Source organism: Mobula birostris, chromosome 2, assembly GCF_030028105.1.
Source record: "Mobula birostris isolate sMobBir1 chromosome 2, sMobBir1.hap1, whole genome shotgun sequence".
Lineage (NCBI taxonomy): Eukaryota > Metazoa > Chordata > Chondrichthyes > Myliobatiformes > Myliobatidae > Mobula > Mobula birostris.
The window spans coordinates 13,186,121-13,202,157 of record NC_092371.1 but is presented as its reverse complement, the minus strand read 5'-3'; the positions used below and the strand labels follow the sequence as shown (position 1 = coordinate 13,202,157).

Below are 16,037 nucleotides of genomic sequence, written 5' to 3'. Positions count from 1 at the left end.
CTGACAGTATAACACATCTCAAACAAAGGAGAAATACCTTGCCAAAGTTGTATGAGCAACAACACAGTAACTGTGGTGAGCAGAGATGGCAAGATCAATTAAAATCGATTTGGCTGAAGTAGATGATGGCACAGATCAAAGCTAAGAGCTTTGGTTAGTTCCACTGCCAATCAGCCTGGAGACCACATCAGGGTTGACATTGGACACTTAAATGAGATCATGTAACTCTCCTGCAGTCACTGTACTTAGTCAGAATAATTCGCTTGCTTCTACCCATGAAAGACACTGCAATTTTGTAACATGTATTTTCCACAGTGCACCGAGGCTTTTTTCAATTCGACGCCTTTATTTCAACTCTACGAGTAAATACCTTGCTTGTGGAATGATAAGATTTATTTAGATATACAGCACTGAATTGGCCCTCCGGCCCTTCAAGGCACACCGCCCAGCAACCCTAGCCTAATCAAAGGACAGTTTGCAATGACCAATTAACTAACTAGTCCGTCTCGGGACTGTAGGGGGAAACCAGAGCACCCAAAGGAAACCCACGCATCCCGCGGAAGGACATACAGACTCCTTACAGAATTGAACTCCGAATTCTGACGCCCCAAGCGGTTTATAGCATCGTGCGACCGTGGTGCCCAGCTTGCTGTCAATTCTGCCACCTGCCCCCTTCACCTTCAACTCAGCTGAAACACTGACAGTCGCCCTGGGAATGATTAGTCAATATCGTCTCTCCCCAGACAAAATCAGCATTAAGAGGAAATAACTTTAACATAGATTTCTCATTTTTGGAACCATTAACATGTGTATCTGTCAAATATCAAACAGTTGATCAGTTTTTAAACAGAACAGCATGTAGAGAAGTAGACAGTTCTCAAATCATCAGGTCCCTCCAAGTGTGGGGTAGGAGAGGAAAGGGCTTGAAATTCCTTGGTAGGGTGATGTTGAGCAGGCGAAATAGTCCCGTAGAGTAACTGTGGGACTAAATAGCGTGCGTGTAACTTGAAGATACGATACCACCAACATGATACCCCCACTCCCCGGTGCTTACTTCTGCTCACCCAGTCAAGCCTTACTGAGGGTGAGTGGCCGCCGCCAGCGAGTCCTGGGGGTCCTGTGCGCCAGTGTTTCTGCTCACGGAGTCCCGGCAAGCCAGACTGGGCAGTGGTCTGATCACAGAGGTCTGGCGCACTCCCAGCTCCGCAAGCCCACAGTTAGTCCTCAGCTGACTGGGGACTAGGGGTGAGGGTGAGAGTGAGGCTCTCTCTGGCAGTTTCATAGTGTTATCCACGGGCGAGGTGACTGGCAGAGGGGCTGTGGTACTGGCGTCTGTGCCCAGTTTGGTGTGACGTGTGCTCTCTAGCAGGCAGGCTGCGTCGGGAGCTGCAGGCATCTCTGTGGTGACGGCCAACCCGCCAGGATCCCCCTTCCCTTCAGACACCTTCCGAGGGCGGCCCCTCCTCTTCTTGGAGGCCTGCCTGTCTTCGGAGGCGGGCATCGAACTGGCAGGGCGCTTCCGTGGTGATGAGCAGGCTGGCGGGCTTTTTGGCTGGTCAGGCCAGTGCTTTCCATCCTTGAGCTTGCTGCTGACAGAACCTTTGCCAATGGACAGGTCGAGTAAGGTGGCACAGGGGTTTACCTCTGGCGCAGGACCCGGGAGGATGACAGCCACTTTCTTCAGCATTGGCACGCTTCCCGCAGCCATGATCCCTGTGCTGCTGGCCCCTGGCGGCAGAGTGAGCGGTACTGGAGGTGGGATGGCACCCATCCGGACGGGCAAGGCAGAGGGGGCGACGCAGGGACCAATACTGGCAGTCGGAATTGTAACCAGTTTCTTGGCCTGTGCCTTGGGCCGAATGGGGGCGAAGCGATTTATCACGCTGTCAACATCAGCCGCGCTGGTCTGCTTTCCCCGGCCGGCCGGCAGCCCATCTTCCTTTCCACTCTGGACACCTGGCACTGTCCCCTTGGAAACCTCCGTCTGTGAGATTGAAACAAATGGGAAATTCAGTTCAGAAACGCAATGGACTGAAAGCTCAAGGAATACATCAAACACACAGGTCAAGCAGCATCTATAGAGGGAAATAAGACCATAAGTTACAGGAGCAGAATTAGGCCATTTGGCCCATCAAGTCTACTCCACCATTTCATCATGGCTGATCATTTTCCCTCTCAGCCCCACCTCCCTCCCGTATCCCTTCATGTCCTGACTAATCAAGAATAAATCAACTTCTGCCTAAAATACACCCAATGACTTGGCTTCCAGAGCCACCTGTGGCAATGAATTCCACAAATTCACCACTCTCTGGCTAAAGAAATTCCTTTTCATCTCTGTTCTAAAAGGACACCACTCTATTCTGAGGCTATCTCCTCTGGCCCTACACTCTCCCACCATAGGAAACACCTCCTCACATCCATTCCACCAAGGTCATTCAACATTTATTAGGTTTCAATGAGGTCACCCCTTATTTTTATAAATTCCAGTGAGTATAGGCCCAGAGCCATCAAACGCTCTTCAATCCTGGAATCATTTTCATGAACGTCCTTTGACCCCTCGACAATGTCAACACTTCCTATCTTAGATAAAGGGCCCAAAATCGCTCACAATACTCCAAGTGAGGCCTCACCAGTGCTTTATATGAAGTCTCAACATTACATCCTTGCTTTTATATTCTAGTCCACTTGAAATGAATAACATTGCATTTGCCTTCCTCACCACTGACTCAACCTGCAAATTAACTTGAAGGGAATCCTGCACAAGGATTTCCAAGTCCCTTTGCACCTCAGTTTTTTTGTATTTTCTCTCCATTTAGAAAATAATTAATCCTTTCATTTCTTCTACTTAAGTGCATGACCATACACTTCCTAGTACTATATCTCATCTGCCACTTCTTTGCCCATTCTTCAAATTCTAAGTCCTTCTGTAGCCTCTCAAAACTACCTGGCCCCCCCCACCCATCTTCATATCACCCGCAAACTTCGCAACAAAGCCATCAATTCCATCATCCAAACCCTTGACATATAACAGAATAAGAATTGGTCCCAACACAGACCCCTGTGGAACACTACTAGGTACTGGCAACCAGTCAGAAAAGGTTCCCTTTATTCCCAGTCTCTGCCTCCTGCCACTGCTTTATCAATACTAGGATCTTTCCTGTAACACCATGGGCTCGTAGCTTGTTAAGCAGCCTCATGTGTGGCACCTTGTCAAAGACCTTATGCAAATCCAAGTACACAACATCAACCAATTCTCCTGAGGTCAGACTGACTGACTTGTAGTTTTCTTCCTTCTGCCTGTTACATATCCAATGAGCATGATGTAATTATCTTGTGAGCATTATGTCATTACCTCGTGATGGGCATGATGTAATTGTCTCATGATAGCGGAGTGATGTGATATCACGGTATAAAAGAACACAACTGTGATACAGTTCTCATTTTTATTTTTAAAAGTGTGGAGTGACATTTGTAATTTTCCTGTCTTCTGGAACGACTCTAGAATCTAGTGATTCTTGAAAGATCATTACTAATGCCTCCACAATCTTTTCAGCCACCTCTCTCAGAACTCTGGGGTGTACACCATCTGGTTCAGGTGACTTATCTACCTTCAGACCTTTGAGTTTCCCAAGAACCTTCTCAAATTGCAGAGCGTATTCTATCATATAATGATCACTTTCCCTTAAGGGTTCTTTTACCTGGAGCTCTCGAATCAATTCTGGTTCCACAACACCCAGTCCAGAATAGTGGATCCTCTAGTGGGCTCGACCATGAGCAGTTCTAAAAAGCCATCTCGTAGACACTCTAGAAATTCGCCCTCTTGGAATCCAGCACCAACCTGATTTCCCCCAATCTACCTGCATATTGAAGTTTCTCCACCACCCTTTTGGCATGCATTTTCTATCTCCCATTGGTAATTTGTAGGCCATATCCTTTCTACTGTTTGGGGGTTCTGTAAACAACTCCCATCAGGATCTTTTTACCCTTGCAGTTCCTTAGCTCTATCCACAATGATTCAACAACCTCCAACCCTGTCACCTCTTTGATTTCATTTTTTACCAACAGAGAAACGCCACCCCTCTGCCTTCCTGCTTGTCCTTTCGAAACAGTGTACATATTTGGACATTAAGCTCCCAGCTGTAATTTTCTTTCAGCCATGACTCAGTGATGCCTACAACATCATACCTGCCAATCTGTAACTGTGCTACAAGTTCAACTACCTTATTCAGTACACTGCACACATTCATTTACATTTTCAGTCCTGTATTCACCCTTTTCAATTTTGTCCTCCTTTTACATTGCAACTCATCCTTCTGACTGCAATTTTGCCCATTCAACAGCCTCTTTCTTCACTACACATTGCCTCTGTAAACCAGCTACCTCATCCTCAGTACTATTATCTGCCTTTCCTATGATAATTCTTGCATTGAAATGTATGCAGCTCAGGACACTATTCACACCATGCTCAACCTTTTGAATCCTAACTTCTGTCTGATGTCTTACCAACATCTGCCTCCACAACCTCTCCACTAACTGTTCTGGCACTCTGGTTCCCATTCCCCAGCAACTCTAGGTTAAACCCCACCACGCAGCATTAACAAAATTTTCTGCTGGATATTATTCCGCTCCAGTTCAGGAGCAAATCTTCCCTTCTGTACTGGTCCCACTTTCCATTGAAGAGAACCCAATGTTCCAAAAATCTTGTGCCTTTCCTCTTACACCAATTCCTTAGCCACGTATTAAACTGTACAATCTTCCAAGTTCTGGCCTCACTAGCATGTGGCATGGGTAACAATCCTGAAATCACAGCCCTGGAGGTCCTGCCCTTTAACTTAGCACCTAACTCACTGAGCTCCCCAACTCGTCACTTGTCCTACTCAACTTCTAGCTGTTCACCCTCCCGCTTAAGAATGCTGAGGACTCCACCCAAGATATCCTGGACCCTGGCACCTCAGAGGCGACATACCATCCAGGAATCTTGTTCTCACCCACAGAACCTCCTGTCCGTTCCCCTAACAAACAAATCCCCTATCACCACAGCACACCTCTTCTCCTCCCTTCCCTTCCGAGTCACAGAGGCAGACTCAATGCCAGAGACTCGCCCACTGGGAATTTCCTCTGTTAGGTCAACACATCACGACAAAAGTATCTGAAGTGATATACCTATTGTTGAGGGGGATGGCCACAGGGTTACTCTAAGGTGTCTCCCTAACCCCTTTCCCCTTCCCAACTGTCACCCAGTTTCCTGTGTCCGGCAGCTTGGGTGTAACTACCTCTCTATATGTCCTATCCCCTTCAGCCTCCCGAATGATCCAGAATTCATCCAGTTCCAGCTTCAACTCCTTAAAGCAGATTCGTAGAAGCTGCAGCCAGATGCACTTCTCGCAGTTGCAGTCGTCAGGGACACTGGAGGTCTCCCTGCCTTCCCACATCCTGCAAGAGGAGGATTTCCCCTATCTTGTCTGTCATCCCTACTGTCCTAGCTGAGCAAATAAAAAGAAGAGAATGAGAAGAAAATGAGCTTTTCTTTCCTTTGCTTTCTCTGATTAAGCTTCTCTTCATTGAAGCCTCGAAGAGCTAAAGCCTTAAGGTTACGACGACCGCTGCGTTCCCCTCTGCCTTCCTTTAATTTGCTCTTACTAATCAATCCCAAACGCCGATTGGTCACAAATCAACTGCTGCAGCTCATATTTAAAACATCCGTGGTCACAGGTGAGGTACCAGAAGATTGCAGGATAGCTAATGTTGCTCCATTGTTTAAGAAAGGCTCTAAGGATAAGCCACGAAATTATTAGCTGATGAGCCTTACATCAGTAGTGGGAAAGTTATTGGAAGGTATTCTAAGGAACTGGATATAAAAGTATTTGGTCTAGACAGGGAATGATAAGGGTCAGTCAACATGGCTCTGTCCATGGCAAGTTGTGTCCAACCTACCTTATTGAGTTTATCAAGGAAGTTACTGGGATAGTTGATGAAGGCAAGACAGTGGATGTTGTCTACATGGACGTTAGTAAGGCATTTGACAAGGTCCCGCATAGGAGGTTGGTTCAAGGAGGCTGGTTCAAGAAGGTTGTTATTTGGCATTCAAGATGAGGTAGTAAATTGGATTAGACATTGGCTTTGAGAAAGAATGATTGAGAGAGTGGTTGTAGATGGTTGCCACTCTGACTGGAGATCTGTGCCTAATGGTGAGCCACAGGGATTGATGCTGGGTCTGTTGTTGTTTGTTATCTATTGTTATCTATTAATATCTGGATGATAATGTAGTAAAACGGATCAGCAAATTTGTGGATGATGCTAAGATTGTGTGTGTAGTGCACAGAGAGGAGGACTATCAAAGCTTGCAGTGGGATCTAGACCACATGGAAAAATGGACTGGAAAATGGCAGATGGTATTTAATGTAGACAAGTGTGAAGTGTTGTACTTTGGGAGGACCAACCATGTTAGGTCTTACACTGAGCAGTGCAGTAGAAGAAAGGGATCTGGGAATACAGATCCATAATTCCTTGAAAGTGGTGTCACAGGTAGAAGGGTCGTGAGGAAAGCTTTTGACACGTTGGCCTTCATAAATCAATGTACTGAGTACAAGAGTTGAGATGTTACATTGAAATTGTGTAAGATGTTGGTGAGACCTAACTTGAAGTCTTGCATCCAGTTTTAGTCACCTACCTACAGGAAGATGTAAATAAGATTGAAACATTGTAGAGAAAACGTACAAGGATGTTGCCAGGACTGGAGGACCTGAGTTATAGGAAAAGATTGAAAAGGTTAGGACTTCATTCCCTAGAACGTAGAAGATTGAGGGAAGATTTGGTAGAGGTATACAAAGTTATAAGGGACATAGATAGGGTAAATGCAAGCAAGTTTTTTCCACTGAGGTTGGGTGAAACTACAATTAGAGGTCATGGGTTAAGGGTGAAAGGAGAATTGTTTAAGTGGAATATATTTAAGGGGAACTTCTTCACTCAGAGAGGGATGAGAGTGTGCAACGAACTGCCCGCACATGTGGTGGATGCAGGGTCACTTTCAACATTTAAGAGAAATTTGGATAGATACATGGATGGGAGGGGTTTGGAGGTCTATGATCTAGGTGCAGGTCGATGAGATTAGGCAAATTAATAGTTTGGCTTGGACTAAATAGCTGAAGGACCTGATTCTCTGCTGCAGTGTTCTATGACTCTATGACTATAATAGATAGGATCTCATTGAACGTTGCATGTGAAGTATGGTGACATTGCCCGCTGTGCTGTGTGGGTTTGCCTGGTTCCTGAGTTCACATTCAAATATTGAATCCATGACTTCAAGAAAGGAGACACCAAGATTTTGTTCAAGGCCAGTCTGATCTGTCAGGACTTTCTGGTTTTGTTTAAGAGCAACTCTGATTCCTGGAACAACTGGCTCTGTCAGGGTAATGAGGAATGGTAAGAATGTCAGTAACACACACAATGAGCAACGCTCAGCACTCACCTGCAAGCCTTGTTGGAACATTAAGCAGTACAGCACAGTACAGGCCCTTTGACCCACAATGTTATGCTAAACTTTTATATTTTTTAAAGTTGGTTTTGTTTGTCACATGCAGGTTGAAACATACAGTGAAAGGCTTCATTTGTATCAATGACCAACAGAGTCAGAGAATGTTCTGGAGGCAGCTCGCAAGTGTCACCATGCTCCTGGTGCCAACATAGCATACCCACAACTTACTAACCCTAACTCGTACATCTGGGGGGAAACCAACGTGGCCAGGATGATAACATTCAAACTTCTTACATCCAGCAGCAGGAATTGGTGATCACTAACGCTGTAAAACAAGCTGTTAACCACTAACCTACACTAAGATCAGTCTAATGCTCCCCACCCTTCACTTTTTCATCCATGTGTCCATCTAAGAGTTTCTTAAATGTCCCCAATGCATCTGCCTTTACCACCACCACAGTTCCTTAAGGCCGTCATATCCGGGGGGGAGGGAGAAGATAGTGGAGATAAGCTCACACTACCTATTAAATGGTCCCAGTAGCGTGCGTCTGATATAGCCTCTGACTATCAAGTCCAGCTCCTGGCCTTCACACATGGTTTAGCTATGAAGCCCGACATAGCTGGGTCTTTCTGGGTTTTCAACATATTTTCTGCAGGTTAAGTAAAGAGTGGAAATCAACAGGATGGAAGTGTAAATGTCAAGTTTTTAAAAATGAAAGGGGGGCGGGAGTGGTGAAAATTTCTTCCATGTCAGAATTGTGTCTACTGACAGGAGAAGGGGCAAAGGCAGATTATTGGCGCCTTAAATCCAGTCGTTTCCGGCAGATGGGGCTTGTTAAGTCATGGTTGGCGGCTCATCTATGAGAAAGAAAGCTCTGATCTCAAATCTCTGCTGCCTTATGGCTATATCCACTCATAGGGAAGGCTTTGGGAGTAAACTGTGAGGAAAAATCTAGAGCCAGAGTTTCTAAGGCAACACTGAGTTCAATATTGACTGGCAACTCCTGCAACATACTTTTCAGTCAAACTGCATTGGTCTCTGCTCTTTTTTCTGAATCCATCAGCTACATGGAGAGGGGGACCCTGTTGCATGGGCAACAGCTTTCATACTGCCCTGCTTGTGTTATCATATTGACAGCTGGGACACAGCATCGATGGTCAACCAGGACCAACGGAGAACTTCATCACCCTGGCAGACCAGTCCACACACCCGCCACTCTGTAATAAAGAAACCTACCTCTGACATTCCTGTCCTCTCCTCAGCTTCCTTCCCAGTGATCTTGGACTGCTGTCGCTGCATTGGATCTTTCTGGGTTTTCAACATATTTTCTGCAGGTTAAGTAAAGAGTGTTAATCAACAGGATGGAAGTGCAAATGTTAAGTTTTTAAAAATGAAAGCGGGGGCGGGAGTGGTGAAAATTTCTTTCATGTCAGCATGACCTTCCATTACGGTGTTTGTTGCTAGTGTGGTCCAGTAAAGCATCTTTCCTCCTGAACATGAAGCGATGCAAGATCTTCTGTTACAGAAACACACCTTTCAGCCCAATGGGACTTGACGGGTTTATTCTCCAGAAAAGCCTCACTACACTGCATGTAGGGTATTAACAGAGTAAGTCTAGGCAACTGTTTTCACTTCCACAGCATTCTGGAACCAATGAAGTTGTTGCACTTCACTGGGCCGGAAGGGCATGTTCAGCGCTGTATCTTTAAATACACAAACCACTGTTGTTGTTATTTTAGGTACTTTATGTGGAATAAGTATTGGCGCACTCTCCTGGTTTTCTTCACAGGAATCTACACCCACCGGAGAGGAAGTCACTATTCATGTGAAACATGTTTGAGAGGAAATCATTTGCAAACCTTTGGTGAAGCCCCATGGTTGGGAGACGAGAAGCAGCACATTGAACACAAGCAACTGTAAATGCTGAAATCAGAGCAGCAAACTAGGAGCTGGCTCAGGCTGCATCTGCGGAGGGAAATGTTTCGGGTCAAGACCCATCATCTGGACAGCTTTTTGAAAAGGAGCTACTTTGCATGTTGGGCTGAAGGGCCTTTTGATTTGCCACAGAGTTCTACCAGTTTGAGAAGGAAAAGATTCGAGAAGATTAGAGAAGATCCTGGTTCAAGGAGAGGTGCAAATGCTTCACTCACCAGTCATAAGCTCCTCCTTCACCAGCATTGCGTTCTTGGTCCTGGGGCTGATGAGGTGCTCCATCACCAGGAAACGGGCCAGGTCCACAACCGAGTCGAATTGCCTCATCAGCACCCGCTGAGCCCACTCACAGATCAGGCTGATGGCCGCTGACACCAGCACCTCGTTCTGCTGGGACTTGTCCGCTTCCTTCGCCTCCAGCTAACATGGAGAGAAGCAGGAGGGGAGGGGAGAGTGGGGAGAGGGGTGAGAAAAACCCACAAAGCACTGGCATAAATAACGTTACATAGAAACATAGAAAACAGGTGCAGGAGTAGGCCATTCAGCCCTTCCAGCCTGCACTGCCATTCAGTATGATCATGGCTGATCATCCAACTCAGAACCTTGTATCTGCCTTCTCTCCATACCCCCTGATCCCTTTAGCCACAAGGGCCATATCTAACTCCCTCTTAAATATAGTCAATGAACTGGCCTCAACTGTTTCCTGTGGCAGAGAATTCCACAGATTCACCACTCTCTGTGTGAAGAAGCTTTTCCTCATCTCGGTCCTAAAAGGCTTCCCCTTTATCCTCAAACTGTGTCCCCTTGTTCTGGACTTCCCCAACATCGGGAACAATCTTCCTGCATCTAGCCTGTCCAATCCCTTTAGGATTTTATATGTTTCAATAAGATCCCCCCTCAATCTTCTAAATTCCAACGAGTATAAGCCTAGTCGATCCAATTTTTCATCATATGAAAGTTCTGCCATCCCAGGAATCAATCTGGTGAACCTTCTTTGTACTCCCTCTATGGCAAGGATGTCTTTCCTCAGATTAGGGGACCAAAACTGCACACAATACTCCAGGTGTGGTCTCACCAAGGCGTTGTACAACTGCAGTAGTACCTCCCTGCTCCTGTACTCAAATCCTCTCGCTATAAATGCCAGCATACCATTCGCCTTTTTCACTGCCTGCTGTACCTGCATGCCCACTTTCAATGACATAAAATGGCATGTCTGGTCCTTAACAAAGGATTGGACAAGTACGGCACAGCCTTGGTCCAGCTCTATATAATGTGCCTTTCTCCATCCCCCACCGCCAATCAATCCCACAGTGTACTATATCTCTCCCCATCATCCCTGACCATATCTCTCCCCCACTCCCTTTTCTCCATTATCCCTGTGTACCATATCTGTTCCTTATTCTCTGCTCCCCATCATCCCTACTGTGTACCATCTGTCTCCCCTGTTCCTTCTCCCCATCATCCCTGTCTACCATATCTCTTCCTCATTCCCTTCTCCCCAATGTCCTTACTACATACCATATCTCTCCCCCATTCCTTCTCCCCATCGTGTGTGTGTACATTTCCCCCGCCTTCTCCCCATCAATCTGCTCTCTTTCTCTCCCCTCCCCGTTCTCTTGTACACTGTGCCACCATCTCCCTCATTCCATCACACATTGCAGACCTCCCTGCTTGCTGTGCATCACCAACTCTGCTGCTGGGTTAGTGTCTCTACAGACCCACTCTCTCTACTTGTCACTCCTCTAGATTTGGATTAACATCACACAAAAAAAAACAGCACTTCTGACAGTGGTGGACTCCCAGTAACACAGCAGACTCCCTCAGTATAACATTTAGTATTGATCTGGGTAGTGTGCTTAAGTCTTTGGAGTTATGAACTTGTACCCATGACACCACAACCCTGCAAAGAGAAACAATAAAACTCTGACTACACTTGGGGAGTATTGTGTTCAGTTCTGGTCGGTTTATTATAGTAAGGATGTGGAGGCTTTAGGGAGGGTGCAGAGGAGACCTACCAGGATGTTGCCTGGATTACAGAGCATGTCTTACGAGGATAAGTTGAGTCTTTGGAGCGAAGCAGGGTGAGAGGTGACTTAACGTAAGCGTACAAGATGATAAGAGTCATAGATAGAGTAGACAGCCAGAGATTTTTTTTCTTCAGGGCATTTTTTTTTATGATGGCTAATATGAGGGGGCATCATTTTAAGATCATCGGAGAAAAGTACAGGGGGGTGTCAGAGGTAGTTTGTTTGTTTTTAATGCCCTTCCAGGGGTGATTGTAGAGGCAGATACATTAGGAGTATTTAAGAAACTCTTACATTGCCATATGGATGATAGCATAACGGAGGGCTATGTAGGACAGAATGATTAGATTGACCTTAGAGTAGGTTAAAAGGTTGACACAATATTGAGGGGCGAAGGGCCTGGACTGTGATGTTCTATATTGGGTCCATTACTGATAAGAGAATGAAAAGTTACATAATCTTTCTGTGACTGCAAAAGTGAGAAGACAGGAGTCAGTGAGCAGTACAGTGAAGGGCAAGTGATTGCTTTTTTAGGAATGTACAATCCTCCTGGTCCAACGAGCCTACAAACAGACTAATGCAATAATATTTTGCAATCCCACTTACCGGGTCTGGGAGCTTCAAGTCCAGGCTTGGAAGGGAAGGCATACTGACCACAGTCTTTCTTCTAATCCCACCATAGCAATATGTTGGAAAGAGTTAAGTATATAAATAAAAACCACGAGATTCTGCACATGCTGGAAATCCACAGCAACACACACAAAATGCTGGAGGAACTCAGGCCAGGCAGCATCTATGGAAATGAACAAACAGTCAACGCTTTGGGCCTTCTTCAGGACTGGAAAGGAAGGGGGAGGAAAATAGAAAAAACCTACCTGGTTCACTAAGGAAATGTTTCATAGTCTGGTCTATTTCTCCAGCATTTTGGGTGTTGCTCAAGTGTATAACTGCCTCTCAAAGTCCAACCCTACATCCCCATCGTGAGAGGTAGAAATGGGTAAGGGATGGCCAACGTAGCTCTGTTAAAACTGTATCGGCCAATCCCCTGTACAGTGGATACAGTGGATTGTAGGAACAATGATGAACTTCAACCATACCATCAACTTTGGACAATGGAGAAGAAGAGGTCACCAATGGGAGCACAGGGCCCAAAAACAAGAAGTACATGAACAACATCATCGCAATTATGGATTATGATAACATTGAATTAATTTCCTGGATTAGCATACAGTAATATTGATAATGATCTTTATTTATTTAAATGTTTTACTTAGAGATACACTGCAGAATAGGCCCTTCTGGTCCAACGAGCCATGCTGCTTAGCAACCCACCTATTTAACACAAGCCTAATTACAGGAGCAATTTACAATGACCAATTAACCTACTAACCTGTATATTTTTGCACTGTAGGAGGAAAACAGAGCACCCAGAGTAAAATCACTCGGTCACAGGGAGAGTGTACAAACTCCTTATCGACAGCACCAGAATGGAAGTCTGAACTCCACTGCCCTGAGCTGTAATAGCATCACACTAACCACTACGCTACCGTGGTGCCCCAAGGTAGTAACCTGTGGAGGCATGTTCAAATACCACCCAGAAAGCTGAGGAATTTAGCTTCATTTAATTACTTGAAAAAACTCACCTAAGGAAGAAAATGTTTCACTATCTGGCTTGAAAATTAGTGCAGACCCACCCAGATATCGGCACAGATAGAGTTGCTGCCTCACAACTCCAGTGGTCCAAGTTCGATCCTGATCTCTGGTGGCGTCTGTATGGAGTTCTTTTCTCCATTTTCCCTGAAACTCTGTAAGTTTGCTCCAGGCTCTCATGAATCGTCCTACCTCAAGTTGGGCAGTCAGTGGGTTAATGGCCCCTTGGAATGAATGTGAGGGGGAGCTGAAAGGAATAAGGCCTTAGCATAATTGGCTTGATGGTTGCAAGCACCATGGAGGGATTTAGATTAACCTGCACTAGTTAAAGTTCCTTGGTGTGCACATAACAGATGATCTAACCTGGACCCACAACAGCTCCTCACTAGTCAAGAAGGCCCAGCAGTGTCTACACTTTCTGAGGAGACTACGGTGTGCAAGGCCCCCCATCTCTATTCTAACAACTTTCTACAAGAACAGCATCAAGAGTGTCTTCTCTGGCTGCATCATTGTGTGGTACGGAAGCTGCAGGGCATCGGACCACAAGACCCTACAATGGATAGTAAAAACTGTCAAGAGCATCACCAGGGTCTCTCTTCCCTCCCGTATGTGACAGTTAACAGGAGCATTGCAGATGATCGTTCAGAATCCCTACCACCCATCCCACAATCTCTTTGACCCACTACCATCAGGAAGGAGGTACAGGAGCATCGGGACTAGGACTGCCAGGCTGGGTAACAGCTTCTCCCCTCAGGCTGTGAGACTAATGAATACCCTGCCACCACCGAGGTCTCATCACTAGGACAGTGTGCTTTACTATATGCATTTTGAATTATATTTTAATAACTCATTTGTAGCATAACATTGTGGCTTACGTGCTATGTGAAATATATATTGAGTGGGTGCACCTTGGTCCAGAGGAACATAGTTTGTGTTGGTTGTATGCATATACAGTTAAATGACTATAAACTTCAACTAATATAGGGGGCGGCACAATAACATTACGGTTAGCAGAACACTACTGCACCAGTGATATGGGTTCAATTCTCATCGCTGTCTGTAAGGAGTTTGTATGTTTTCTGCGTGGGTTTCCAAAGACATATGGGTTAGGGTTATTGAGTTGTGGGAATGCCACGTTGTCACCGGAAGCTCCAAGCACAGCCTTGGATCGTATGGGTGGTTGACGCAAATGACGCATTTTGTTGTACATGTGACAAATAAAGCTAATCTCTGTAAAAACATCTTGACATTAATATCCCAAAGAACAAATAAGTTAAAACATTGATGAGAGGTGTACAGTTAACAAAAAAGAATGCAAAAATGACCAAAATATAAAGAAATGGCTTTCTTCGTCATAGTGCCTCACATCACAAATTGTTCCATAGTCAACAAAGTTGTTTTGGATGTAGCAATTAATTTTAGAAGAACTGATTATGGAATAAATATTAACCCTAGAACTACCCCCTGTTTGTCTTCATTTTTATACAGTAGGTTCTGCCCTGGCTTCCTGTATCTTTTAGAATTGATTCCGAAGTTCTCTTACTGTTTTTGAAGCTCTTAATGGTCTGGGAGCAGAGCACATCACAGAATTGTTTTAGTTTTATAATCCTGCTCAAGTTCTCGGGTCTTCTTTTGCCCTCCCCTTAAATTTAAACAATCTCCATCAAAAGATAATTGGCTGGTCAGATTTTTTGAACTAAGCACCTAAACAGTAGAATTCAATACCTAAAACTGTGAGGGATGAAGACTCAGTTGACACTTTTAAACACCAGCTCAAAACCTATTTATCTACTGTAACCTTGCTTTTAACTAACAACTTTTTGTCTTTTATTTTATTTTCATGCTTGCACTTTATAGCATTGTAATGCACTTTGAACTACATTGTATGAAATGTGCTCTATAAAGGAAGTCATTATTATCATATTGTACATCACTTGAATGAGCTCCATTCTAATATCACGCCCAAAACGTGACACCTGCAATAATATCGATCTTTCCGCACTTCACTGAGGGTCCTTGAACACCACCTTGGAGGTTGCTACTCACAGAGACCTCAGAGCACCACCACGATGGAGTGACAAAACACAAGCTGCTCTTAAGAACAAGAGGAAAAGGATATTTTGACTGGCCTCGCCCTCCCAGCCGTCGGGCCTTGAAGTTCGGAAAGACATCACGCATGATTTTGCCGAAGTTTGCTGCACTCAGGAGCCGGTAGGATAAATTATTACAGTAACGTCTGTGTTCAAAAACAAAAGATTATATTCTTCTTATGTTAAAGGTTGTGAACCCTTTTGCTTATTAGAATCAAAATCAGGTTTAATATCACTGACATACTGTATGTTCAGAAAGTTGTTTTGCAGCAGCACAGTGCAATACAGAAAAAAATTATAAATTACATTAAGAAACATATATTAAAACTTTAAATAAGTAGTGCAGACAGAGAGCAGAAACAGAGGTGGTCTTCATGGTGTTATCAATTTGTATGTTGTTTGATAAATCTTTCTGTCAGTCACCGTGATGTGTCAGTAACCATGTGATTGGGGAACCAGCCAACAACCCAAACAATCTCACAGTCCCTGAAGAACTCTAGAACCAGAGGGGGCAGACAAATCATTCCTGTACACATTAGGTATCACTTACGTACTTGTAAGCATCGTAGACATCTTGCTTTGGTAGACAGGTGTCTGGATGTTCCTCCAGGTGGTTCCTTATCCAGTTGCAAGCGTGCATTTGATCAGCAGTGCTTGTGGGATATGGGTCACTGCTGCTGATGCTGGAGCTGTGATCAAATAGGGGTTGCGATAAAGATAGTTAGTCTTATGCTTTTAGGTCTGTACACTACCTCACAAATCTTTTGAGACAATAACAAAGTAGGGGATAAATAAAATCAAGCACAGGCTAGAAACTAGAATATAAAAGCAAGTATGTAAAGGTGAGGGTCAGACTGCAAGGATTA

General features: G+C 44.8%; 1 protein-coding gene across 2 annotated transcripts in view; it reads right to left on the bottom strand.

Moving 5' to 3' along the window:
* Window positions 1-218: 218 nt before the first annotated feature.
* Window positions 219-16,037, bottom strand: part of rfx5 (regulatory factor X, 5) — a 36,385-nt gene continuing 20,566 nt past the window's right edge. The window contains exons 4-9 of one of the 2 annotated variants that reach the window (XM_072283482.1): window positions 15,726-15,860; window positions 15,201-15,317; window positions 12,038-12,119; window positions 9,626-9,827; window positions 8,712-8,803; window positions 219-1,984 (exon numbers count right to left, since the gene is read on the bottom strand). In XM_072283482.1, coding sequence (XP_072139583.1) covers window positions 1,076-1,984; window positions 8,712-8,803; window positions 9,626-9,827; window positions 12,038-12,119; window positions 15,201-15,317; window positions 15,726-15,860 — 1,537 coding nt within the window. In that variant the 3' untranslated portion in view covers window positions 219-1,075. The remainder of the gene's footprint in view (window positions 1,985-8,711; window positions 8,804-9,625; window positions 9,828-12,037; window positions 12,120-15,200; window positions 15,318-15,725; window positions 15,861-16,037) is intronic. The other variant, XM_072283474.1, reaches the window with a different exon arrangement.